Here is a 27948-nt window from a genome sequence, read left to right as displayed (position 1 = left end):
TAATTATACATTTTGTTGATCAACTATACTCTTGATACGTTGTGATAAATACAGCTTAATTGTTTATTTTAAAACAGGATATTGTGATACTTAATTTGTACATATTCTTCTTAAAATGAGATTGAAGTCATGGATAATAAACACAGTATTGTTGTCTGATTTTAAACGTCTTTATAGAATTGAGTGACAGAATGAAATGGCTAATAGTCTGTATTTGAGACTACTGTGGATACTTGTGACTTTTCACAAATCTTCAACAGGTACGTATTTACAAAAAAAAAGTTCGACAGATAAAATATAATATCAGAATTTCTATTTCATGAGGTCCATAATGACCAACTCACCACGTAATGGACAAAGCATGGCTTTATGTAGCAGTAGAAATAAGGCGTCATGTAGCAGTGTGTTAAATAGATAAATGAAGATATTAACTTTGATTGACTGGCAGGTGTTTTCTGAAGCATGGCTCTTTGTAGCAGTGCTTTTGATAGATATTGTAAGCAATTATTTTTGATTGACTGCTGGGTGTTTTCTGAAACATGGCTTTATATAGCTGTATGTTAAGTACATAAATTAAGCTGTTATCTTCACAGTGTGTAGACTCTCTGTACACCCAACTGGAAGTCGCCAAAAACTAGGCGTTCAGAAATCAGAACACAAATTTTTGCTGTCGCGGATGGCTTGGATTTTCATTGTTTATTTCGTTAATACAGCATGAAGTAAGTGTATTTTTTATTTTACATATCGATTAAGAATTACTGTTTACGTGGATACCAAACAAGCCTGTTAAAACTCTTAATATACTTATTTCAAGTCAAATCACGTGTGGGTATTTGTTTGATTTTGTAATGAAGCTGTCAATTCTTTGAAATACATGTATCTCAAGCTTTTGCAAAGAATTGGATCCTTTGCTAATTCGTAGATAAATATCTTACGCATCGATAAATACTAGCACGACTCTATGGTAACGAATACGCTTTTAAAAAAAATGTTTTTCAGAGACATATATGCCGATTACACTGTCCCACTATTCGATATATTACTGGCCCACTAATCGCAATTTTTAAAATCCGGACTGAACGCTTAGTCGAAAAACTGTACGCCTATTCAAAACTTCTTTTCATTCTTATATTTCAATGTTTTGACTTTGTTTTATGATAACCAAAAGTTAAAATATAATAGTTTTAACTTCTTTCGTTTTCGTAACTGTCATGGACCAGTTTAAATGCTATTACTGCAGTTTCGATTCCACTTTTCGTTAGTGTTTATTAGTAAGCATTTATCAAATTAAATTGGTCTAGCGCGGCGCAGCCGTGCGCCTAACTCAATTTGGTAAATGCGTACTAATAAACTCTAACCTGCATTGTGTTTGATTTTTGCAATAATGATTCGTTACACATAAATTACTAGCGCATCATTCATGTAATCGTTACGTGGCACAACTCAGTGTTTGATCCATTTTCGGCATCTCAGAGACTTGTTCGGACTTTACGACGGGAACTTTATCATCTTTCACAAAAGAAACAGTTGCCATCGGCGCGGTATAACTGGTAATTTCTGTTTATTTTAATATCCGGCTCTAAAGCATCGCTGGTATCATTCAAAATCAAGCAGATCGAAGCTAACATCCAGTTCTTTTTCGTTTTCATTCATAATTATTGAGTATTCGCTACAGAACAAACTGAAAATGGCCTGGCTCCTAGTGATTACATCAGTTGATCTACATGTATGAATAATTTGAATAAAGCTACCACCGTCTTGAAAGATAAATAAGCGGGACTAATTTTCATTGCACACTTTGACTGTACAAAGGAACCAGGCAGACAGCGCGTGTGTCTGTAGGCGGAGCTTAAATTCAAAAAGTAATTTCAAACACTAAGTGCAATACCTTCAGTGACCTTGACCTTGGGTATAATGGACACAGGGACCCTGCATAAAAAGGCTTTGTTTCTATGCTGCACAATGTTTATGCGAAGTTACAGTAAGGAATAAGCAAAAGAAAAAAAAGATGTGACGAAAAAAGGTTGCCTTAAGACTTTTAACCAAGAAAGCCAACGCCGAAGCCGGGGCGAGTAGAATTGCACCCCTATTCCCGAATAGTCGAGCTAAAAATACAAAGAAAGAAAAACAAAGTTTCCTGTCACACTGAGCGAAATAAATATATATTTTATATATAAAGCGGAAACACGTATAAAGATTCACAGCGCGTGTGTCTGTAGGCGTAGCTATAATTAAAAAAATAATGTCAAACAAATACAACACCTTGAGTGATCTTGACCTTGGGTATAATGGACACAGGGACCCTGCATAAAAATGCTTCGTTTGTATGCTGCACAATGTTTATGCGAAGTTACAGTAAGGTTTAAACAAAAGTAAAAAAGATGTGACAAAAAAAGGTTGCCGAAAAAATTTAACCAAGAAAGCCAACGCGGAAGCCGAGGCGAGTAGAATAGCACCCCTATTCCCGAATAGTCGAGCTAAAAATACAAAGAAAAAAAGAATAACAACAAAGTGTCCGTCAAACTGAGCGAAATAAATATATATTTTACTTGTATTTTAGCGGAAACACGTATAAAGATTCTATTTCTTGTCCAAGACAAGGACATCGTTGGTGAAACAGACTAATAAATACTGTTTCACTGTGGCAAGTAAAATACAATACAAAATTTATTTTTTCTTAATTTAAGGAGTACAGTGTATAGAGCCTGCAAGTCCAAAGACTTCGTCATTTCTTTATTGAATAGGCGTACAGTGTTTTGGCGAATAGTGGAACGGTTTTTATATAAAGTTTTGCGACTAGGCAGCCAGTGCATAATTCAGATGCATGTTGAATTAAACAATATTTCAAGTATGCGGGATTGTAAATTCATATTTGCATGTATAAACTCATGTGCATGGATTGATAATGTAACATTCAGAAGCGGTTCTGGCACGTATTTCCTTTGCAGTTCCTAAATAACGGGTATTTTAGCCTGAATACATCGTCTTTTGCTATGACCGGTTGTGTTTTTGGTTAAAATACGTTTTATTTTCATGTGTTAGTGTCTATTTAGCGACAGTGTGTTGCAGAGACATTTATCATACATAGAAAAATATATACAAGAAGAATATTTATTTCCAATAGCCACAGAAAAACATAAAAATGATTACTACCGACAGCTTCCAACAATTTAAAAAAAAAAAGTGAACACCTAGTTATTGGCGACTTCCGTTTGGGCGTACAGAGAGTCTATACACTGTGATCTTTGATAGAATGTCGTGTTATTTTCTGAAGCATGACTGTACTAAGCAATGCGTTATAGGTAAATTAAGCTGTAATCTTTGATTTTGATTGACATCTGGATGTATTTCTGAAACATGGCTCAATGCAGCAGTGCGTTAAATAGATAAATTAATCTTTGACTTTTATGTGTTTTCCTTAAACTTGATAGACACTAACATCTCTTTATTTTTAGCGAAAATAGGTATAGCAGAATCATTTTTAATTCCCCATTCCTCACTTGTTCTGTTGTCTTTAAGTTCACTGCTTGGTGATACTGGATGTTTCGTTTATTTGTTCCATTTCTACATGGTTTGTGAAGATATTTAATTGCTCTCAGTTATAAGGTATGCACCTAAGGGGCGTAGCTAGGCTTGAATGAATGTTACGCACAGACTGGGGAGGGTGCGGGAGAGGGCAAAAATGGAACATATAACTAAATTGTTAAGATCTGAGGTGTATTTTGAGGGATTGGAAGCGCTGAATGCGATGTATTTGAACCATTGTATTTCAAACCTCAGTTATTAATGTATATTAGACATATCTTTAAGTTTATCATGTTTCTAAACTTTAATTTTGCTACTCGATTTTGAGATGCAAAATAGATAGGTTATAGGCCGACGATTTTTTAGTTACGGAGTAGTTGGTTTTGCTATCTAGACATAGCATTAGCTAGTAGCACAGAGGCGTTAATTGTTTGTAAAAGTAAGTGCTAACTTTAGCTGTCCGTCCTTATATCGTGCTATCATTTTTATGCATGTTCTCTTCAGTGTAGTTCTGATTAAAGCGTAGTACCAGACGTCTATTCTTCCTCTGGGCAAATAGGTCTACAACTGTAGCTGCATTCAGTTCTTTGTCTCTGATTTAGTTGAATATTACAAAGAACCAAGATCTAGATCTGCAAAAATTAAGGTCTAACCCAACTTAGCTTACGACTTTGTTGCCATTTTGGGCCATATTTGATTTTCGTTTTTTTTTTTTTTTTCACTTTTCAAACTGATGTCACGGACATGCTCAAGTGCGTATCGCTGGCTACACCCCTGCCCTTTAACATCTTACAGTTAATAGTTTGAAAGATATTACGTATACATTACTTAACGCTAAAATATAGAAAATGCAATGTTTAAACTGCCAGTGTGTCATAGTTTCTCTTTCGATTGTCTAAAGATATACACCATCAAAAAAGCTTGCAATTTGAGTTTTTCAAAGATGCATAATTTGATATATTTTCTTTGATCTTGTGCATTGAAACGATTGTTAAACCTGACCTGGAACTTTTACACAGAAATTATGTAGAGGGATAAGCGGTTGGTATACTCGTAAATAATTAATAAAAGTAGTGCGGAAATAGACCTACTTCAGTGAAAACTGTCCTTATTGATATTATTGCAGTGTCCAGATTACGGTTATAATAGTTTGAACCAATTCGCGGTTTCAACCTAAAAACTATCAATAGACAATTTGAATTATTCCGTAATCTAACATGGAAACCTGTAGGAAAAGGGAATCTATAGCCTATGAATATGAGATCCATCATGTGTATAATTAAGTTTTGCAGCGAAAGTGACGAAGTGTTGACAGATTATTTAAACATAGAATTACGATATCCGATATGGATTTTTATTATGTTTTATGAAAATATAAAATCAGCTCCTCGTAAAGAAAACACTTAAACGGTCGGAGATTTCTTGTGCACTTTGAAAAAACAGAAATATAAAAGAACAGACCGCTTTTAGAATTCAATCATATTTATGTCAAAGGCAACACTTTATAGGAATTTCACTTTATGTCAAAGGATTTCACTGTTTCTAAAGAGGATGTGAGTGTATATGAATCAAATGTCACAAACCCGTCACCTTTATGCCGTGATATAATGAAAAATACATATTGTCAATGTTACAGTACTTTATGTCATTTGTAATAAATCATTTAATTTTGTTATTTAGCATTTTTGTGAAGTTGATCAATTTAAATATGCCAAGGTCCAATTAAATTCTAACGATAAAACTACAGTCCAGTCCAATATATAGAGAATACCAAGCGACCTAAATGCCGAAGTCCATGCTTACCACAATTTAATATCTAAAGGAACTATGATAGATACACCTGCCCTAAGACCTGGCCTTAATACAAAGTGTGGCATCATCGGCTATATTTCAATAAACACGGAACATGCTTAGAGAAGGTATTCCAAGACAGTGCCGGTGACCTTATCCTTTTAGAGACATAGTCATCATCTGTTTTATTTAAGATTGACGAAATAAGTATGTCAGAATTATTATAATACTATAAGAGTTGCAGTCACCTTCAGTCACTTAAAAAAGAGACAGCGTCATTGTGCTGCACTAAGATTTTTTTAACTTGTATCTTACCCTTATGCTTCCCTTATGTATTCCAAAATGAAAACTTCATTAAAACACAAACGGCGTAGGCCAGTTCACTGACCTGACCTACATTGGTAACTAGGAAAGCAAAACCGTCTGTAAGCACCAAACATTTCCACACTTCTGCTATTTTCAGATATATCGTGTTAATGTTTGTGTATGCCGGCGATTATATATATTTCATTGGAAGAAGAGCCTTTACAGGTGTTTGAACATTCAAAGGGCCTACGGTGCTGTGTTATGCACCAGCTGGCAAATATTCTAGTAATAATATTGTTTACCACTACAATAACTTGCTGGTTCGCCATTTAAAATTGATTCTTTTTTAAAAAGATGTATTCCGATTTGGTATTATTATATGGATTTTAGAAGAAAAAACGTAGAAAGATCTACCTAACTTATGTACTGTTCTCAACAGAAAGGCTGTTCAAAGTTTTATTAAAAACTTCATCCTGAAGTAGAAAAAAAATAAATGTAGTGTTAATAGGGGGACTATGTCTCTTGCTAAATATAAATTTACAACAGTGTTCAAGTTAGTTGAATAAAATCTGGAAGCCAATGAAATACATTAAAATAGTTAGCAAACTTAGCCAAGGTCTTATGGTCAGACACATTTTATTCAAGTTTGGTGAAGATCGGGTGAGAAATGTTTGTGACAGACAGACAGACACACAGACACACACATAGACTGGAGTAAATCAATATGTATCCCACACCACTGTGTGGTGGGAGACATAAATACCCACGATATGCATTTTTTTGGTCCTGAAATTCAGAATATAGACCATAGAAACAATTTTGGACCCGTCCTTCGAAAGACTGTCAGGAAAAGTAAATTATTTTAAGAAATCATTTCCTTTGAAGAATTATTTTGTTTTCAACATACTTCTCAGTTGTTGTAGTATTTTAGCGTAAAGGCCCTACGGATTAATTTTGCAAATTGTTTACGAGCATACAAAGTTTCCCGTGGTAACTTGAAACACTCGAGTGTAATATCGGGTAAACTTGTATATATTTTGGATTTCCTTTTGGATTTTACTCAGTTTCACACATTCTACTCAGCTTTCTTTTTACATTTACTGAAATTATTTCACCGAGCGAACATCAAAGTTTGAAAATTGCATTTAATGTTCGCTTGATGAAACAAATTTCAATCTTATCTAAAATAAACACATATTTATATAAAATTCAGTCATTTAATCATTATACCTGTCCGGCTGTTTATATTTTTTTACCTGTTTTCCTCACTTGCTATACAAGTTTAACCAATGGTAAAACGTATATCTATTTAGTTTTCAACCTATTCAAAATAAAATGTTTTTCAATAAAACAAGTGATGCGCTCAATACCGATGACAGTTTGTTTTTAACTTCCTGAGCAATGTTGAATATCAATGAAAATGGGAAATTTAAAGTGTATTATAAGTGTGTTTGTCCTATTTGCATGTAATGGAACACTTGGTGAGTAGAATTTTCAACAAATAAATAATAACAATGTAAGGTGATTTGTGTATGTTAAATTCAGTCCTTATTTTATTCATATTGGCATTCTTTAGATTTTTGTTCAAATTTGTAAAATTCAATTACAATTTGAAAGATGTCAGACATTATTAAAATGTTCTTCAGTGTAGATGAACACACGTTGTACATGTGTATTTAATTTACATGTTACCTTGGTTTGGAAAAAATGATATCTATATTGAACAATAATATCTGCGTTAAAGTTTCGGTTAATTATCATGATTTAACTTCTTTTTTCTCGTAGTATCAAAATAGTATCAGAAGCTGTGTTGTATTTACGTCATTTATATGAGTTATAATAAAATTATGATCTTCTAAATTTATACAGATGTTAACAGTTTCATTCTGACATATATACATTTTTGTCTCAACGACAGAATATCTTTCCACATTCAATATGTCGATTATATTTGCTATTTAAACGATTTTCTTTTTATGAAGTTCTGTGTACAGCTGAAGTTTTTAACTGATATAAATAAATAAAATTATGTTTACAATGCTCCATTGTTAAAAACGCATGGATATGATAAAAATATGCAAATATTACGGATTCAGTAAAACTTATATTCAATGGTCAGTGGAGAAAATATTGACAAACACCTAAACAAGACCAAAATTGTTTCGAATTTGTAAGTATTTATGAATTGGGAAATACATTTCATTAAATTTGACTTCCTTATTTATCAACTAACTGTAATTTATTACCTTACGTCTGGTACAGAAGTCACTTGTTATGAAATAGATTTTAAGTGTCTGTAAAATGCAGAGGTCACACAAAAGTTTAGGAAATTATTTTTGTCTTTAATTGCTATTGTAAGTGTTACAACCAACTTTCTTTCAAGTTCGTTTATCCTAAGGAAGCAGTTACATATAATAAAAATTAGCTTAACAGAAAACGATGTCAAAAATTAATCCCGCTACGCTAGGTAGTCTGAATTCGATCCGCGCGCGAGTGGACTATTCTCAGTGAGTAATTTATAAGTAAGAGGTTGTTATTACGTTTTAGTTTTAATAGTTTGGTTTGATTTATTATCTAGCTATCGATAGAGGAGACTCTTTTGACTGTGATTTTGATGATGGATTTTGCAACTGGGCACAGGACAAAACAGATGACTTTGATTGGATTAGGTGGTCAGGAGAAACGCCGACAGATGGGACAGGACCAAACTCCGATCACACATCAGGAGGTAATAAACCTGAATTATTTAAATATGTCCCAATGAAACTAATGATACTGCAACGTAACAATTAACAAGGCTATCTTGAAATACTCTAAATATACAGGACCGGATCTGGAGGTAATAAATCTCAAACTAGGTAATTTAATTTTAACTTTTAAGGAAATTAATAACATCTGACTATTCTGTGTAACTAAATATTATATAATGTTAAATGCTCAGCAAAAAATTCTAAACCATTTTCTTACTAATTTTTTTTTACCTACTGCCTGATGTATGAAAGCAGAATTTTGTGGATATTTTTTTTATTCCCTTCGTCTATTATTCGTACATTGTGGTATATATACCTACATTATCCTAAGGTAAAAGTGTACTGTTTAATATTTCTTTGCCATGTCCCGTGTTTAACATGGTACTTTTTCGTAAAATCGATATGCTTAGAACTGCGTTTATTGATCGCGGCCGAGGCCGCGATCATATTGAATAGGACAAGTATTTGCACGATGGGGAAAATATTTCATGATGGACCTGTGAATTCTTTACTTATGGGTGAAACAGGTCTCATAAGCGTAAATACGACTAGCTTCTACTGATTATAAAACATACCGTACGATTTGTTGTGAATCAACTGTTGTTGTACTTTTAGTAGTTCAACCGCCACCCTTGTTTAAGAGCAACATTTAAAAAACACGTTTTTTTTCATCCTCAAGTAATAAGTAAGTAGACTCGCCCAGTCGCATAATCTACATAGAGCGCTTACTTCACCCGATTTACATTCGGAACATTTTCATGCGTTTCGGGCTTTATCGTATGTTTAAAATGGGATTTTTGAACCGTCCAAAGATGTTGGAAATGTTTGTCTCATTGTTTATTTTTTTTTGATAAAAATGTAACTGCTTTCATTGTCTACCACTTTCTTCCACCCTTGCCTGAAAAAACAGTAATGAGTTTGTACACTGTTCAGACAATTGTGCTCTTTTGAAATTTAACCAAACACAAGTTTACCTGCATAAACAGAAAGCATGATATGTCACCGTGCGCGGATCCAGATGGGGGGTGGGGACCGGGGGTCCGGACCCCCTCTGGAAAATCTTTAAAAAAGGAAAGAAGACAAGAAGGAAAGAAAATGTTTTTCGAAAAAGGCAACATTAGGACTGCATGTAAAGTATATGCGGCTGCTGCTACATACGACCCCGACATAATTCATATTATTTATCTAAAAGAAACTAAGAATTTAACCTTCAAGAAAGCTTGATTATATCATTTTTGACAAATTTAACAGGTTAGTCCATAAAACTGTCCCAGAATGCAAAAAAAAATGAAGTGTTAAATTGCAAAATTTCCAGGGCGGGTGGGGGCAGGGGATCGGACCCCCTCTGAGAAAATTTGCTGTGTCCGTGCATGGTCACTATACCTGTCCAGTACTGGACATTATTGTAAACGCTTCTTTCCTGCACAAATGACAATTTCGCAACTTCTGTCCGGTTTGTACAAATTTCTGGCCGCGATAAACCATTTGACTTGTATTGCAATTGTTCCTAATACTTTTCATACATACTATGTGCTTTCATATTAACAGGATAACTATAAACATTCCCTGTGAATCATAAATGTGTTTCTACTTTTATCAGAACTTGACGATGACGTTTTACAACGTTACGTCAGTTCCGAATTTGTATTTCATTTTGTTTTAATTTGTTTGGGATTAAGATTGATTTTGCATGCACAGTAAACCGATTTAAAACATCAAGTAGTGTTATGTTAATGACTAAAGCTGACCCCAACAACATTCATTTCATTGATTTAATTGTTGGTTTTGTCTTTGTTGCTTTACGTTTTTATATTACTTTGTTAGTGTTATGCACGCATCCAAACATACATATACTTGTATAGATTTCCATTTAAAAGTGACGATATTTGTCTTTGTTTGTATTAATCTGTACAGTATACATAAATCATTAATAATTATACATTAGAGGGATTTTACGTCTATATCGAAACAACACCAAGTTATCACAACATTAGCAAAATGAATAACTACGAAGCAAGACTGATCAGCCCACAGAAGGACTCTGGGAAATATTGCTTGTCATTCTGGTATCACATGCATGGCAGCCATATCAATATACTCACCGTATCAATAAAGGAAGGCTTTAATACAAAAGAATTATTCTGGAAAACAGGAAAACAAGGCCAAAAATGGATTTTAGGGCAAGTACAGTCCGAGGCAAAAGAACATTTTCAGGTAAACCAAAATCAAAATGTATACATAAACGTGCATATAAAGTGTATTATAAATAGTATTATTACAAATATATTTATTATTTTGTTATGAGTATCATTATTATTATCATTATTAGTATTATTATTACTATCAAAATGCTAACGCTGAGTTATTTGCTTTTCTCTGGAAAAGTGATATGGTCTATTTGAATTGCATTCAGAAAATGACCTCGAAGTTTAAAATGTTCAATAGCCATACATTTATAGTCCAAACCGTACTTTAATATAGCTGTACAGCGGATAAATATTAATTTCCATGAATGTTTAAACCGTAACGTTGGACTCGCTACGAATGTTTATGTTTCATAAATTTTATTGGTCGTTGCCCAAGTTGTGATGTGAAATATAGGACACTTGTAATTCCAATAGCTCTTTTACCTAAGAACATTCAAATGATGCTAAATGAAAAAATACAAATGGATAAAAACATTAAAACTGTGAAAAATGATGTGAAACGATTCTTATTTGTTTCCATTTGGATGTGAAATCATTGTAATCATTGTATAACCTCTAAAGAATATAACCACAGTCATGTGTTATAATGGGATTTTTAAAATACTGTTTGGACTGTTGCGTAGTTATAATACAGGATCATGTTCAAGGGACATTTTGACACGTGTAGCCTTAGCACAGAGTGAGTTTCATAGTTATAGACATCCGTTTGCAATGCTTTATGGATAGCGTTTATGGCACACCTAATGACACAGTCAGTTTTGACCTGAAGTACCGTTATATACATGTTGCTTTTTTATTCTGTCTTATTAGATTGTAATTGAGGGAAAAGCAAGAAATCACAAGCATTCTTGGTTTGGAGACATAGCAGTTGACGATATAGAAATTTTCCCTGCTGAAAAATGTCCAACAGGTCAGTTCATTATTTATAATCCTCCAAACAAATTTTATGTCCATGCTTGTAGTCAGTTCAACTATCCCATATAACAGATAAAAACTTTCGTGTACTTTGATTTGTAATTTAATAAACATGTAAGCACCAGAGGTTATATAAGCGGCACAGATTTACATAAATTTTCTTTTTTATTATTCCTTCTCGTGAGAAGGAATATTATAGTTTGGTAAGTCACACTTGACTGAGCCTCTGATATCGAAAGCTGTTTTCATTACAAGCTGGCCAGTCAAACTCCGTGACCTTAGAAATAACCTCTGACGTTAAAACTATTCTTTCCTAATTGAGGCGACTCTGACTGAACGCATCCATGGATTACATATTATTAAACCCGAGGATGATTGACTGATTCTTTTATTTCCTCCATTCTTGAAGAACATAACATATGTACATACAGATAGACATATATCAGCAAATTTACATGTAAACAAGTAAATATTATCGTTATCTTCAAATGCATGGTTAATATGTGAAAACAAACCCCATTGCGACCCTCTAATTATGTGCAACAAATTCACGCATCGAATCATAACGGATTGACCGGGTCAATGTCTTATAGCGTAAATACCTACCCGACATTTTTTTGCAGTATAAAACAGACATTGCAACCAAGATGATCATTATATATTTATATAGATGTGCCCTAGAAGGAACTTTTGCTACTTTTGCTATGCTTTAACTTGTTTAAGATTGTGGCGACCCTACCCCGGAAGCTGGCGTTGCTAATTCAATACACATCAACATCGGATCTGCGGTGGAAATATCATGCAAATCTGGTTATGAAATTGCAGGGAATTCATCAATAATTTGTTTAGTAAATGGTTCATGGAGTGACAGTCCAGAATGCCAACCAATAGGTAAATACTATTTGAATGAGGACATTATCATTTTGATAAAACATATGGAAACGTAACATAGACTTTATGACATAGTTATATGCAGCTTTCAAATAAGGAAAGACTTGCAATTCGCACTAGAATGAATTGAGGGTACCACTGCCACATGCTATTGAGGTATGAACATATTGGAAGTTTTGCACTAAAATGAATTGAGTGTATCTCTGATACCGTTTACAGTTTATTAGTACACTTAGCACATACAAATGAGATAAGAGGTATAATGATTCAATAGTTACAAGCATATTAACCAGGCTGCGGGTTGTATATAATACAGATTGCAAAAGAGGGTTATATAAGTTAACACTTAACAGTGGTAGGAAACAAGTAGAGCTACACTATTTCAAGTTAAATGTAAAATTACGTGGTATGTTGCCTGCCGCGTGGTCTCTTAAAATGTTTCATAACGACATTTAAAAAATTGCCTAACTTGTAAACAATATTTTATCCTTGTCATTCATCAAAGAGCCGAAACTTATACAATTAATGTTTCTTAGATACCGTTCAGGGATAAGCTTTTTGCGTAACAGATTAAAATGAGTATTAAATAAATAGTGAAATTCATCACCTACTTCTCGTAAATTACAAACATTACAAATTCTGTCATAACGTCCTATGTTTGCCAATCTTAGCTTTTCAACAGATAGATGGTTATTACACATTCTAAAATTGACAATTGTCTGAACATAGTCTCGTGATAATGCATCAAAATAATATTCATATTTGTGTTTTGTTTTGTACATACGGTAATTTAAACATTTATTTGATTCAAAAACGTTGCTATGCCAGGTTTGCATATACTGGTCTTGAAGACTTTTTTCAATTTTAGCTAACAAAAGCTCTCTAGAACCATTGAAACCTTTGTTAAGCCATACATAACCTAAACCACATTCATCTAAAATAGGCTTTACATAAGATAACCAACTGTACATTTTGTCGTTTTGGATATAGTCCGAATACATAAATTTATATATAAAAGACGATAGTTTATAATTATTTGTAATAATATTATACCAAAATACAATTATCCTATTTTTAATAGCTATACAAATAGGGTATCTACCAATTATCCTTTATGGATCCTGTATCACTAAAATGTCTCGAGTGTACCACTGCTACGAGTTCAATGATAGGTATGAACATGATTTACATATTTTGTTCATCTTGCACTATAATAGTGTAAATATACTGCACCAATGCTACGTGTTGAAATGATAGGTATGTACATTATTTACATAACTGTTCATGTTGCACTAGAAGGAACTAAATGTATCACTGCTATGTTCTATATGATAGGCATGAACTTGATTGACATACTAGTACCAAGTTGTTCATTTTGCAATTAAAGGAATTGTGTGTACCACTGTTACGTGGTCAATGATATGGTATGGCCATGGTTTACATAACTGCTTGTCTTGCATAAGAAAGAATTGAGTGCTACGTGCTCAATGATAGGCTTGAAGATGATTTACATAAATGTACTTGTTCATATTGCACTTTAAGGAACTGGATGTTCCACTGTTATGTGCATAATGTTAGGTATGAACATAATGTACATATTGGTTCCTTTATCACTAAAATGTCTCGAGTGTACCACTACTACGTGTTCAATGATACGTATGAACATGACTTAAATAGTTAATGAAAGTTATGTCAAAGGAAATACCTTTTTATCAGACTGCATGATGCCGACTTTCGACAGTGTTTTTATTATGTTATGTTTTAAGATAATTCGAAAAGTCCTTTGAAACTTCGTATTTATCAGGAATGGCCGTCTTTTAAAGTGTTTCTCGATTTAGTTACATTGAACTACATATAATATATTCATTCAAAAGAAAACCCGGTCGTTTTTATTTGTTATCAAATTCGCAAAGTTTGTCCTTTGTTTTAAATTCAGACTGTAGTGATCCAACTCCAGAATCAGGAAATGTTGATGACAAAAACTTCCAGTATGGCTCAGTAATTGAAGTAACATGCATTGAAGGGTACAAACTCAATGGAAATTCGTCTATAATATGCCAAACAAATTCTACATGGAGTATCATTCCAGTGTGTGACCAGATAGGTAGGTCAGTTTCAATGGTTTCAAACATAATTATTCCAAATATTCATGAATACATAGAGTACACCGCCTGTGGTTCATGTATGCAACATAAAGGATTAGATATGGTATTTGTAATTCGCCAGATGTGCCTCCGCAGTCCACTCAAATATAGTATGTAGTACAGAGTATCATTTTTCACGGTTTCGTGCCGCAAATAAGCGTTGTTTTCGCTTAACTATAAAAAGGTTATTTAAATCAGCCTTATATTCTTCCAAAGTTATACTGTAACTGCTGTTTAAAACTGAAGTTAGAGCAGGTATTTCTTGATATCTTCCGGCGCAGTATTAGCATTTTTATCATGTTCCTCAATGACAATGATTTTTTTGCATTATTGTCAACCAAATACTTCTAGTGTTTATTGGTGCATATCTATAGATCATCAAGAAGAAATAGGGGCATCCTTGGCAGAGTAGTAAGGGTCGCTGACTTCGAATCTCTTGTCTCTCACCGATGTGGGTCCGAGCCACACTCAGGGCATTGAATTCTTCATGTGAAGTAGCCATCCAGCTAGTTTACGGAAGGTCAGTGTTTGTACTAAGGTGCCCGCCAATGATGAAATAATTCATTTAAGGCACCTGGAGACTTCCTCCACCATCAAAGCTGGAAAGTGGCAATATGACCTATAATTGTGTCGGCGCGACATTTAACCCAACAAAAACATATTCAAGAAGTTAGTCTCAATTGAAATGCTGGTATAAAGATGTTATACAGGTTTTTTTACGTAGAAAATGTTAGCAAGATATTTGGTACTTTCATATTTTTATCGATTCCTACATTCATCTTGGTTTCAGAATGTGAAACTATGAATATCACAAACGGACATTTTGATACAGCACTTGGAACGACTTTTGGAAAAACGGCTACACAGTCCTGTGACACCGGTTATACCTTTGCGGGAGACGAAACAGTCACGTGCCTTGAAGCTGGTTGGAATGGTACTATTGCAACGTGTACCATCGTTGGTATGAATTTATTTTTAAATATATAATCATTTTAATAATACTATTTTACAAGCGCGTAGTATATAATTGCTCAAAGTTTACTTCTTCGTATGTAGAAGTAGAAGTTGTCCTTATAAAGCATGCAGTTATTTCAGTAAATTAGCTATGCCACTCTTTTCTTTTACTATTTATTTCCTTACTTCTTTTTCTAAAGTTCTTGTGAGTTTCGCTCCTGGCGGGGGATAGAAAATGCCTCTTCTTATTCGTCAAACTGCATCTGTTTTTTTTCCTTTGGCAAATTAACGTCACACAAAATCAAATGTACTTTCCTTCTATCGTCATATTTTACTGCGTTCAGCAAATTTCATAGTACTTTCACACAAAATTATTGAACACGTCATTGCAATATGTATTACAATTTCCTTTTCCTTGAAAACGCAGGCTTAGGGTTAATTGGTTGGGTAAAGTAGCAAACGTCCGTCAAAAAGTTACGCACAGTTGAAGTAGAAAAAGCAGAACATGCTCACAATTTACTTAAATTAACATCCTTCTTTAATCGGCCATGTAAGTGCATTGCACACCGCACTCTGAGTTCCTCAAGGGGGTTCATCTGCTGTCCTTTTCTTGCTGGAGTTTCTGAGTCGGAAAATGTGCACGGCCTTACTGATCAGCATGTCACGGCTGCTAGACGAATCAAAATTAAACAACTAGGAAAAGAAATTAACACAAACACTATCATTCTTACTTTAGGCATACCATTCCTTCCTTCAGTCATAAAAGTTGTATACCTCATGACAAAAGTTACAACCCATATTCCTAATCCACTTCAATGCTACTGCGGTTTTAAGTTCGGACACAACGAGAAAAACTGCAAAAGTGATCACATTTGCCCAAAGTGCTGTCGAGATGGCCATTCCCATGATGAGGACTAGTGCAGTTATCCAGTGCGTTGTGTGAATTGCAGCGAGCCACATTCAGCCAGGTCTCGCGATTGCAAGACATGGAAACTCGAGAAGGAGGTATTACATGTCAAATTCACATAAGGCATTGGATATCCAGAAGCCAGGCAAATTGCCAATGCTAGATTTACACTTCCATCACTCGCACAAACATATTCATCAATAACTAAATCTGTCGCTAACAAAACAACACAATGTATTGATGTTTTTACTCATACAGATTCAGTGACCGTTTCTTAAAATCTAGCCCCAACTTCGGACCCAGTAAACAACAATCAAATGTACAGAAAAATCCTCAAGTTAAAGCTCCAGCTGCAATACAAAACATCCCTAATTACAACAACAACGAATGAGCAATATATCTGACAATTCAACAAGTACTTCATCATTGGCAAAGGTGAATAAAACACCTAGACAAAGAATTGAACTAAATACCGGTGGAGTGGGGAAGGGGTCTAATGATCCAATTAACCACTACAACCGGTTTGAACATCTAGCAGTAGATGTAGATATGGAGGATGAGGAGGATGGACGTTCGTCTAAGCCTCCTGCCCTACCTCCTAAACCTTTGACGGAGAAAGAAAACTACTAAACTACCTTTTCCTGAGAAGACTGAATAATATGAATATCATGTTTCCAGATAGAACATATTTATGTCGAATAAAATAATCCGGTGGAACTTAAAGCTAATTATAATGAAATTCTCCTTCTTCTATCAAAATATAATCCCTCTTTGATATGTCTGGGTGAAACCTTTTTAAAAGAAAGTGACAACATATCCTTTAAAATTATTCAACGTATAACTTTATAAATAAATGTTCAGAAAAGGCTTCTGGTTGCGCATCAATTTTAATAAATAATGCATGTCCGCATAGAGAAATTGTTTTGAATGCTACCATTCAGTCAGTTGCGGTGCACGTAACTATGGATCGATCTATAACAATTTGTTCAATATATATACCTCCTGGATTTAACTTAATCTTGAAGAAATTGACAACCTAATCAATCAACTACCGCGTCCTTTTATTCTGTTGGGAGATTTTAATGGTCATCACGAGTTTTGGGGCTGCTCTAACAGCAATACTAGAGGTCAAATTATTGAAACCTTTTTTGAAAGAAATTCTCTCTGCTTACTGAATGATAAATTCAAAACATATCTACATCCTGCTGCAGGACACTACTCTTCTTTTGATTTGTGAAATTGCCAACCAAGCCTTTTTCTTGACTTCGAATGGAGGGTGTTAGATGACTAACATGGGAGTGATCATTTCCCGATTATCTTATCAAGTATTGTTCAACAAACGTTAGATGATTCCCCTTATTTTGAATTTAATAAAGCTGACTGGCAGCAATATCAGTCTTTATGAGAATTTCACCATTTTTTTATCCTATTGATTGGTTCTCTGTTATTTTATCAGATATTGCAGACAAGTTTATTAAAAAAAAAAACTTCAAGAAATGGTAAATCAAAAAATAAACCATGGTATAATGATGATTGTAAGACTGCTATAGAAAACGTAGAGCGGCCGTTAAAAAAAATAATATTCGATCGACAAATAACAATCTACAATCTGTTAAGGTTCTTAGAGCAAAAGCTCGCAGAACTATAAAACAAGCAAAGAAAAGGACCTGGCATTCATACGTTTCTAAACTTAATTGTAGGCCATCGGTTAAAAAAGTCTGGGAAATGATTCGTAAAAAAAGTGGAGAACAAAAAGCTTCAAATGTTTCTCATCTTTAACAATCAGACCAGTCTATTGCATCTACCAAAGAGGACATTGTTAATACTCTTGGTGAAGCTTTTTCAAAAAAACTCTTCACACATAATTATGACCAAAGATCCCAAAACATTAAATAAACTAAAGAAAGCAAACCTCTGAATTTTGCTTCAAATAATGACGAAGATTACAATAAACCTGTTTCGATCACAGAATTACTTGACTCTCTAGACAAATGTCATGATACTGCAGCTGGTCCAGACCAAATACATTACCAACTTTTAAAACACTTACCACAAGAATCATTAGACCTTCTCCTTTAAATCTACAATATTACATGGAAAACTGGTATTTTCCAGACACCTGGAGAGAAGCTATTGTTATTCCCATACAAAAACACGGAAAAGATAGCAGGAACCCAAGTTATTATAGACCGATAGCCCTTACTAGCTGTTTATGTAAAACTCTAAAACGTATGATCAATTCTAGAATAGTTTGGTATGTCAAATCGCAGGGATTTATTACAAACTTTCAAAGCGGCTTTCGCAAACAACGCAGCACAACTGATCATCTTGTTTTCCTGGAAAATTTTATTCGTGATGCATTTATTAAAAAGAGCATCTTGTGTCTGTCTTTTTTCGAAAAAGCTTATGACACTACATGGAAATATGGTATTATGAATGATCTAAACGACATAGGTTTAAAAGGTCGCCTGCCAACATTTATACCACAATTTTTATCTGATCGAAGTTTTAAAGTACTTGTTGGTATACCCTTTCTGACTCTTTTGAGCCAGAACAAGGAGTTCCACAAGGTTCTATTTTATCTGTCACACTTTGTTTGCATCAAAATTAATAATATTGTGAAATGTTTGTTACCAGGGACAGACTGTTCATTATAATTAAGTTGACGATTTTTTTGATACGTTATCGTTCAAAAAATATGCGAACGATTGAACGCCAATTACATCAGTGTTTGAATAAAGTTCAAACTAGGGCCATGGAAAATGGGTTTAAATTTTCCCAATCGAAAACTCAGTGTGTCCACTTTTGTCAATTACGGAAACATTAATGTGACCCTGAGCTTTTTCTAAATGGTACAAAACTACCCGTTATTAATGAAGCAAAATATTTTGGTGTTATCTTTGATAAAAAGCTTTCCTTTGTGCCGCATATAAAATACTTGAAAGCTAAATGTGTGAAGTCATTGAATCTTCTAAAGGTAATTTCAGATACTGGTTGGGAAGCCAATCGCAAGGTTATATTAAGACTTTATAGGTCTTTATTAAATCTAATTTAGATTAGGGTTGTATTGTTTATGGTTCAGCAAGAAAATCGTATTTATACCATCCATAATCAAGGTCTTTGTATTGCTCTTGGTGCATTCCGAACATCGCCAAAAATGCTGAAGCAAACGAACCCTCTCTTTACACACGCCGAAAAATCTTTCATTGCAATATGCCTTAAGAGTGGCTGCCAGCAAATTCAATCCTGCTCATGAAATATTTCTTAAACCAAAGTACTCCGACTTATATAAGGAAAAAACAAAACAAATCAAATCGTTTGGATTTCGAATAAAATCTTCTATGAACGAAACTGACTTTAAATTCTTCAGAAAGTCTGAAACAAACCCTGAAATTTTCAAGTCCAAATATTATGAAATCAAGTCAACTTACAATGACTAATTTGCAATTGACACAGACGGTTCAAAAGATGAATCAAAGATTGGCTGTGCTGCTGTCAGCCTCCTTCATCAATCAAATTTACGTTTGCCAAATAATGCAACAATATTTTCAGCCGAGGTAAAAGCTGTTGATTTAGCTCTAGATTTTATATCAAAATATAGTGAAGAAAAAATTAAAATTATTATCTTTTCCGACTCGCTTTCTGTTTTACAGCCAATTCATAACTGAAATATGGAAAATCCATTTATTCAAAATATTCTTCTCAGGGTTCATGAAAAGTCTATCATATTTTGTTGGACTCCCAGTCATGTTGGTATTCATGGAAACGAGGATGCTGATATTACAGCAGAAATCCCTTTCATTATCACAATCTAATTTGAAATTACCAAATACCGATTTTAGGCCCAATATAAACAAATACATTTTATCTAAATGGCAATCGTCATGGAACAATGCTTCATTCAATAAACTTCATGATACCAAACCTACTCTAGGGAAATGGCACCAAGGGAACTGATCAGTTCGCTGGAAGGAAGTTGTTCTTTCTCGCTGTCATACCCGTTTGACCCATTCTTATCTTTAGAATGAAGAAGATCATCCCGAATGTGAACTATGTCAAACTCCACTCACTTTTCAACATATTTTAATTGACTGTGTGGACTTTGCTACATAACGCATAACATATTATGACGTTCAAACTTTGAAAGAGTTATTTGAAAACGTTTCAATGGGAAATATTTTTATCGTTTCTAAAGCAGATAGGAATATATAAAAAAATCTAACATTTAATATTTTTATTCTCATCTTGCAATATTATTATGTTTGCAGCTGATATTTTAACACATACGTATATACATTTTTACATAACTGATTTTAGATATGCTTTACATTTTACATGGATGGTTTTAGATATGTTTTACATTATTCATAGTGTTCTTGACATTTTTACATGGATGTTTTTAGATATGCTTTATATTTTTACGTCAATGTTTATGCTTTACAGTTGACGTTTGCAATATGACTTCTTCTCGGATGAGAATGAATCTGTTCATGAGAGGTTATGGCAAGTGCAACATCCCTCTTGCACCCTAGCACCAGCTTAAGTGGAATTTGGAATTCTGTTAATTAGATACTGAATGGACTTCATGATTTCAAAGAACCAGACATTATACCAACTTTCAAGTTTATTGGCAAAATGAGCAAACCAATTGCCCTTGATCATTTACAAACACAAAGTACTATGACAAAGACACATATACATACACAAATTGTGATAGATACTTAATATATACACATTATTACACTTTTATTACACTATACAGTTAAGAAACAGTTACACTTCCATGGACCTTTTTCTTATTAACAGCAGACTCTGTTTGACGGAGTCTGTTTATTAGAGGTATTAGAAAGTGCAACACCCCTCACGCGCCCTAGCGCCGGCTATAGTGTAATTCTATTAAACTGATATTCAATCTGATTGGAAAATCGATATACCATTCAGACACAAAGCAAGAAAATGTTGTAAATCTTAAAATGCATGATACTAGTGCAAATCTAGATGAACTGTGATTATCTTCGTCAGATTTAGTTAGTAGGACACCCAAAACGTTAAACAAAGATGAAGATTGACAGTTAACGTATTCATATATACTAGTCAAAAGTTCCAACGCCCATATGTACATAAGTATCAATATTTCATTTAATATTATACCAAATACACTGAAATTTGACATGAGTATCACATAACTATCCTGTAACAGAATAAAAAACAAAAACTTATCAAATACCACAGTAGACTGCGATAAAATGCATTAATTGATTGAAGGGTGCATTTTTAAAGTTTGCAGGATAAGTCAGAAGCGCGTAACGGTAACATGAACGGTCAGCGATACCAAATTGACATCTTGCGTGCTGTGGTGGTACCTTACATCAACGCACATCCGGCGGACAATCTCATATTCCAACAGGACAACGCACGTCCGCACGTGGCTCGTATAAATATGGCATACCTGCAGCAGAACGGCGTCAACATTCTTGATTGGCCTGCGTTATCTTCCGACATGTCGCCAATTGAGCACCTGTGGGACGCGCTCGACAAAGCGATCCGCCAGCGTCATAGACAGCCTGAAAACCTACAAGAACTAACCAATGCGATTATCCAGGAGTGGCGTAACATTCCAATTAACTTTGTGCGTCGTTTGATCGCATCAATGCGAAGATGTTTAGCTGTGGTGAATGCTGCTGGTGGCCACACCCACTATTGACTGATCCTGCGAACTTTAAAAATGCACCATTCAATCAATTAATGCATTTTATTGTTATCTACCGTGTTTTATTGTTAAGTTTTTGTTTTTCATTCTGTTACAGAATAGTTATGTGTTACTCATGTCAAATTTCATTGTATTTGGTTTAATATTAAATAAAATATCGATACTTATGTACATATGGGCGTTGGAACTTTTGACTAGTATATGATTTCATCCATTAAGTTAGGAGGTCAGCAGTTGAAGAACATCTATGTGATATAAATGCATTTCTTTATTACCCTTATTTACGATTATCATTAGACTTTGTTTTTCTAAAGATATTTCATGCCATTTCAAATTTAAACAAAGAAGTTTACAACACGTTTATTTTAGAGAAAATGGAGGTTGCGATAAAGCAATCCTCTTTTCATTCATAGATTAAAAGTAATCAACGAACTGGCCATTGCCATCGTGCGTGATTCATTCACGGGAACAATAAAACGAATTATTAGTCAATTAAGTTTGCTTAAGCAGCTTGTTTGGTCTTTGTTTGAAGAATGTCAAAAATAGTTCTGCCGAGATAATAGTTTTGTTGTTTCAATATGTACGCGAGCACTGCAAATAATGAAGTAAAAGCAGCTTTTAATATAAAAGAAATAACAACGCATGTATAACTGTTAATCCCATGAATTTCGAATCTACAATTAACTTGAATGGGTCTCCTTGCCGACTGATTAAGCTCGTTGATTTCAAATCACTTACCTCTCACTAATTAGGGTTCTAAACGCCACTGGAGTGTAAAATTCTTCATGTAAGGAATCCATTCAGCTGACATTCGGAAGGTCTGTGGTTCTACCCTTGTGTCTCAAGGCATCTTGTGTCTTCGGTTAGAGAAATCCCCATATCACTGTGACTCTAAGCATCACCCAACCACCCGACCAGAAATATTCCTAGAGTATTTCACTTTAAATAAAGCAAGATTTCTTTCACATTTTCTTTCAGACTCAGAAGCCAGCGCTCTAGTCGTAGTATATGCTTTGGTTCCAGTTATTGTAATTGTTCTTACCTTAGTTTTATTATTCGTTATTTGGAGGTAAGTTGTTCAAGTATTAGAAATGTAATGTACACTAACATATCACTCTTAGTAAAAGTTTGAACTAAGGGCAGATTTTACTTTTCTTGTACATTGACAAATAATCAACTAATCGGTAATTCCAATGAGCAGGAATATAAATATGGCATCAGTCTCCTAATGTTTTTATTCCAGACGAATTAAAAACGATGGCTTCTTCATTATGTATGTGATCCCGTGGTTTAATTAACAGTGTAAGGTATACCTGCAACGTCTACTTTGTGGTCATTCACGGTGTAACCGCTTGGTCAAACGTCTGATACAATATCAGAGAAGCATTTCGTTTGTACATGCTATGCATACTAAACAGCCTTTTGGAATACTAGAAGTCACGAAAATTAAGTTAAATGATACTTTACGGTAATAAATGCTGAAACATTTATGTTTCGACAGTTGTCATGAATGTCTTGTTAAAGACTTACACAAGGTGTTTGGTTTGCGTAATATATTACTTTATATATCATTTAGAAAAAGACATTTACTGTGTGCAAAAGCAAAGGATGCTAACCTTAAACCTGGAGAGAAGCCAACAATTCAATATGAGAGTGAAACATGCAAAGGATATGGCCTCAAAAACCAGGACCATGTATCAGAGTCATCGGAACCGATACCACAAGACGAGGAATATTCTTTTATTTCAGACCACAATAAAGCGAATCTAATAGAAAACACGTATTATAACACATCTGACAATATATGTAAAGCTGAAAGTGATGTAGAAAATCAATATGATCATACAAATGACACATCGAAGTCGTTTTCAGATAACTTATATTCGCATATATCTAGAAACAAACCTGGCATAAAGGACGAGACAACTTACGATACAACATCGTGTCAAAACTCTGGAAATGTATCATTGAACACCAAAGCGCTATCAGAAGATGATAGCTATAGCCACCTTAGTATCAAAGGTCTAAATAAAGCAATGCATCAAAAATCTGAAAGTGCAATTCAAGAAGAAGAATCTGAATACGCAAATACAGGAGGAAATACCGATGCCGCAAACACTGAACAAAACAATGACTTTCATCTGCACGAAGTGAAAATAAAACTAAGAACTGTTGAAAAAGAAGAAAGCAGTAATGATGATGATTGTGAATATTCTAATGTAATTAAAAGAACTGGAATTATCGAAACTACAGGAGAGTAAACTGCCAATTTGTTACATATTACATTACTTACGCAAAAAGATGGATCAAGCACTGCATTTTCTAAATGTAGGAGAAACAACTGACGAAACATCATTTGCCACGATTACTTACTGTTAGAGAATACATTTCTATATTTATACATATGTCGTATTAGCATATTCATTTTTCTTCTGACGTTTGTTTTAAATTTGATATTCGTACAAACAATATTATGTATTTCGTCATTTCTATCTTACAACCCATTTTACTCGTAAGATTATGTTTATACTTTTTTCACATCACATTAGTAATGAAAATCAAATAAATGTTTTCAACTAATATGACATTTAGTATGAATATTTTTTTCTACATCCATTTGTTTTAATATTGGATAAAATGAAAAATATAGTATAAAGATACTCATCCGAATATTGTCGACAACTCTTTACAAGTTACTTTCATGTGGCTATTGAATTTATTGACTAGGTTTGAATGTGCTACACACCTAAAATTTACACTACGAGATTATGCGTCCCTGTTTTGAATTATAGATTTCTTATTTTTGTGTTATTAAAGGTTATACCATAGATATTGAGTAGTGTTAGAACTTTAGTGATATATTCTACAGTTACTTAAGCAAGAAGTCTGCTCATTCCTTGCATAGTATAGTGTATCACCATGGCATGTGAATATGTATTATTGCTTGTATTGTATTCTCTAGCAGCTGTAATAACTTTCGAGTTAAGGTATTGGACCCGTAATAGAGTACATCATTTTTGAGGAGTATTCAATTCCTACAATAAACCTACTTTGACCGCAATTTACAGGGGATCATAGGTTCAAGCCACACTGGAACCAATTTTTTTTCCATATTTTCCTTTTTCTAGTAAGTTTTTTCTTCTTTCAAGACTAATTATGGATTTATTGTACAAAAGTGGAATTTTTTTATTTTGTAAGCGATTTTTTGCTGTTCAAAGTGAATTTACCTCTGAATCAGGAGGGGTAGAGTTAGGCATCTTTGAAAATACTGAGTTGCATGCGGTAAAAGTTCTCTATTTTGCCTACATTCTTAGATTACATATTGTTGAAGAAATGCAGGTAGGTTTTACTTCTGTCCCAAGGTTGTTTTTGAATGAAGTGAGCAAACTTCAAAGCAGACTCACAGGATTTTTCAATGTCGAAGTTAGAATTCTGTCTCATTAAATCTGTTTACTTGAGGCACCCTAGAAAAAAGATATTTACAGTTTTATTTTGTGTTTTATAATTGTTTAACAATACTTTGAAGTTTCTTTTATCAAAATTAATGCTGTAATGAATTCTCTGCAAACGTTTTTGTCTCTACTTTAACTTGAGGAAGTACCATAAATTATACAAAATTTACAAAACACGGCATGGTAAAAGTTGTTTAAAATTTGCAACACAGTGCGAAACATGGTTAACTTTAGGAATATACCAAGGAAATGCCATTTTTTAAACAATACTGTTAGGGGTCCAATACCTTAATATAGTTAATTAATCATTCCTGTCTTAGTATACATTCTAGCATAAAACTGCTGTTATTGTCACTTTTCAGGGGTGTTTTAACAAGAGAGAAAACGTGTGTTAACAGAGAGATTCTCGCGCCCACGTGCTGTTATAACACGTTTTATATGTGCGCGTTCCATGGTAAAGCGTAAACGTATTACGGCCCTAAAACGGATAATTCAAATGGAAATGACGTCAACGTCAAAAACAACTAAGATATTCCCGCGCATTTAATGGAAATGTAACGACGTTCAGATAGAATGTATTTATTTATTAGTTTTTTTTTTCATTTTATACTAGAATAGTGTTAGCGCATGTTCATTTCATGTTCTAACATCTTCAGATTTCCTGGCCCTACGGCCTCGGGTACTAACCAATCCCTCGGGATTCTGCAGATGTTACAACACGAAAAAACATGCGTTATCCCTACATTGTGACTCGTTAACAGAAATGAGCATAAATATGTCAACACTGCACAATTGTTCAAGGAGATAAGATATTTCCAATTAAATGACTTTTCACAGTTGGTCATGTCGGACTGGAATAACAAGGTAGGGCTTTGTCTACAGTAGGCTGTAGACTGTCTCCTTTTTCTATAATATTCAATATATTTTTCTTTCTTGTTTATTTTTAAAATTAGGACAGAACATAGATTAAGCCAAGAATATTTATAATCATACATACTGTGAGCCTGTTTGTATAAACGTTTCCTGTACATCTTTCCATGCCTTTTTGTTTCCATTACGTGTGTTAGAGATTCACCTGGAGGGGATCACTTTTATTTACACTGTCCCGTGTCTTTGGAACATGGTGGGGGTAAGAGTGAGGTTGGGTACGCACCATAAACCGGTTTAAGCTCCCCAGTGGTGTTTTTGCCACTGACCGTTCTAAGGCGGTGCCCCACTGTGTTCCTTTATTTGTTCGTTTTGTCCTCATGTGTTGGCTTTGTGTGTGTGCGCGTGTATGTGTATGTGTGTGTATGTTTGTGGTGTTCACGTCTGCATGCTGTAGGTTTCGTTTTGGGGAGGCTGCGTTTTAGGTACGTGGCATTCCCTGTTTGATATTTGTCTTTGTTTTTTTACAGCTACTTAACCCACAGCCGAAAGAAGATATTATAGGATGTAAATTGATTTGAAAAATTTAATAATTTATGCTGATTGAAATAATTATATTATTTAAACATCCTTATAAATCAGCCTTGAATATGAATATATTCCATGAGAACAAAATGATAATTTGAGAAATTTTAAGCATGCTAACACTTTGATTTGTTGTTCACAACCCACAATCGAGTGACAAGTATGTGAAAATCTTTAAAGTTCATATTAATATATTAATGGAAGTAAAGGTTGTTTGTGATATTATCCCTAAGCACGCACGCTCATCCCAATGTCATACATTTTTACTCTTTCGTTTCCTACTTCTCCAGCTTTGTAACAGCTGATCATAAGATTAGTTGACATTGGGCTTGCCCGGTTATTTACCAGCTCCACTCAAATATTCACATACTTTGACGGTAGAATTTGGTTTTACAGGTCAGAGTTATTTTTTCATTATTTTGAAATTTTATACAACAAACGCTATTTGAAATAAATCATAACTTCTACAAGTTCTGTTATCATGATATAAGAGAGGTTTCAAACCTATTCATAAGTTACATCTTCCGATGAGTGTACTGCTAAATTGTTTGAAAATTGTTACATTCTGACTTTTGCGCCTAAGACACTTCTTGAAATAAAAAATGAAATCTTACACATATGCACATACTCGTACAATTCCTAATATCTCGTAAATACGAATCATGGGTTGCAAATTTGAGCCGCCGGTCCTCTGTACAAAGTTACATTTTTTGCGTCGCCCATATCAGATAATTGCAACATAGAATACACATTCGCTGTTGAGTTACAGCTAGTCTCAATCACAACCGCTGTTTTATTTTTTTTAATCCCACCGGTTTAGCTCAGTAGAAGGAGCGCAGGTCTATGAGTCATAAGTTCGATCTCCGGGTAGGGGATTACATGCACGTGTCCGAAATCATTTGTCCTCCACCTCAGATATATGTGTTGAAGTTGGCAGTTACTTG

General features: G+C 34.1%; 2 protein-coding genes across 3 annotated transcripts in view; both read left to right on the top strand.

Moving 5' to 3' along the window:
* The window catches only part of LOC128556374 (uncharacterized), a 130905-nt gene that overhangs the window by 90659 nt on the left and 12298 nt on the right, over positions 1-27948 (top strand). The gene's annotated exons all lie outside the window — the stretch shown is intronic.
* LOC123551744 (uncharacterized) lies at positions 19-26580 on the top strand. 2 transcript variants are annotated; one of them, XM_053541279.1, is made up of 9 exons: positions 19-260; positions 8201-8350; positions 10318-10586; positions 11390-11489; positions 12218-12385; positions 14322-14489; positions 15320-15490; positions 23079-23169; positions 23677-26580. In XM_053541279.1, the coding sequence occupies exons 1-9, from the start codon at positions 197-199 to the stop codon at positions 24359-24361; spliced, it is 1866 nt and encodes a 621-aa protein (XP_053397254.1). In that variant the 5' UTR covers positions 19-196; the 3' UTR covers positions 24362-26580. The 2 variants fall into 2 exon arrangements, with proteins under 2 accessions (XP_053397254.1, XP_053397253.1); XM_053541278.1 differs by lacking the exon at positions 19-260 and adding an exon at positions 6959-7103.

The sequence above is a fragment of the Mercenaria mercenaria genome, chromosome 4 (genome assembly GCF_021730395.1).
Source record: "Mercenaria mercenaria strain notata chromosome 4, MADL_Memer_1, whole genome shotgun sequence".
Taxonomy (NCBI): domain Eukaryota; kingdom Metazoa; phylum Mollusca; class Bivalvia; order Venerida; family Veneridae; genus Mercenaria; species Mercenaria mercenaria.
Note: the sequence above shows the minus strand (reverse complement) of the source record. Positions and strands in the feature narration are given on the sequence as shown.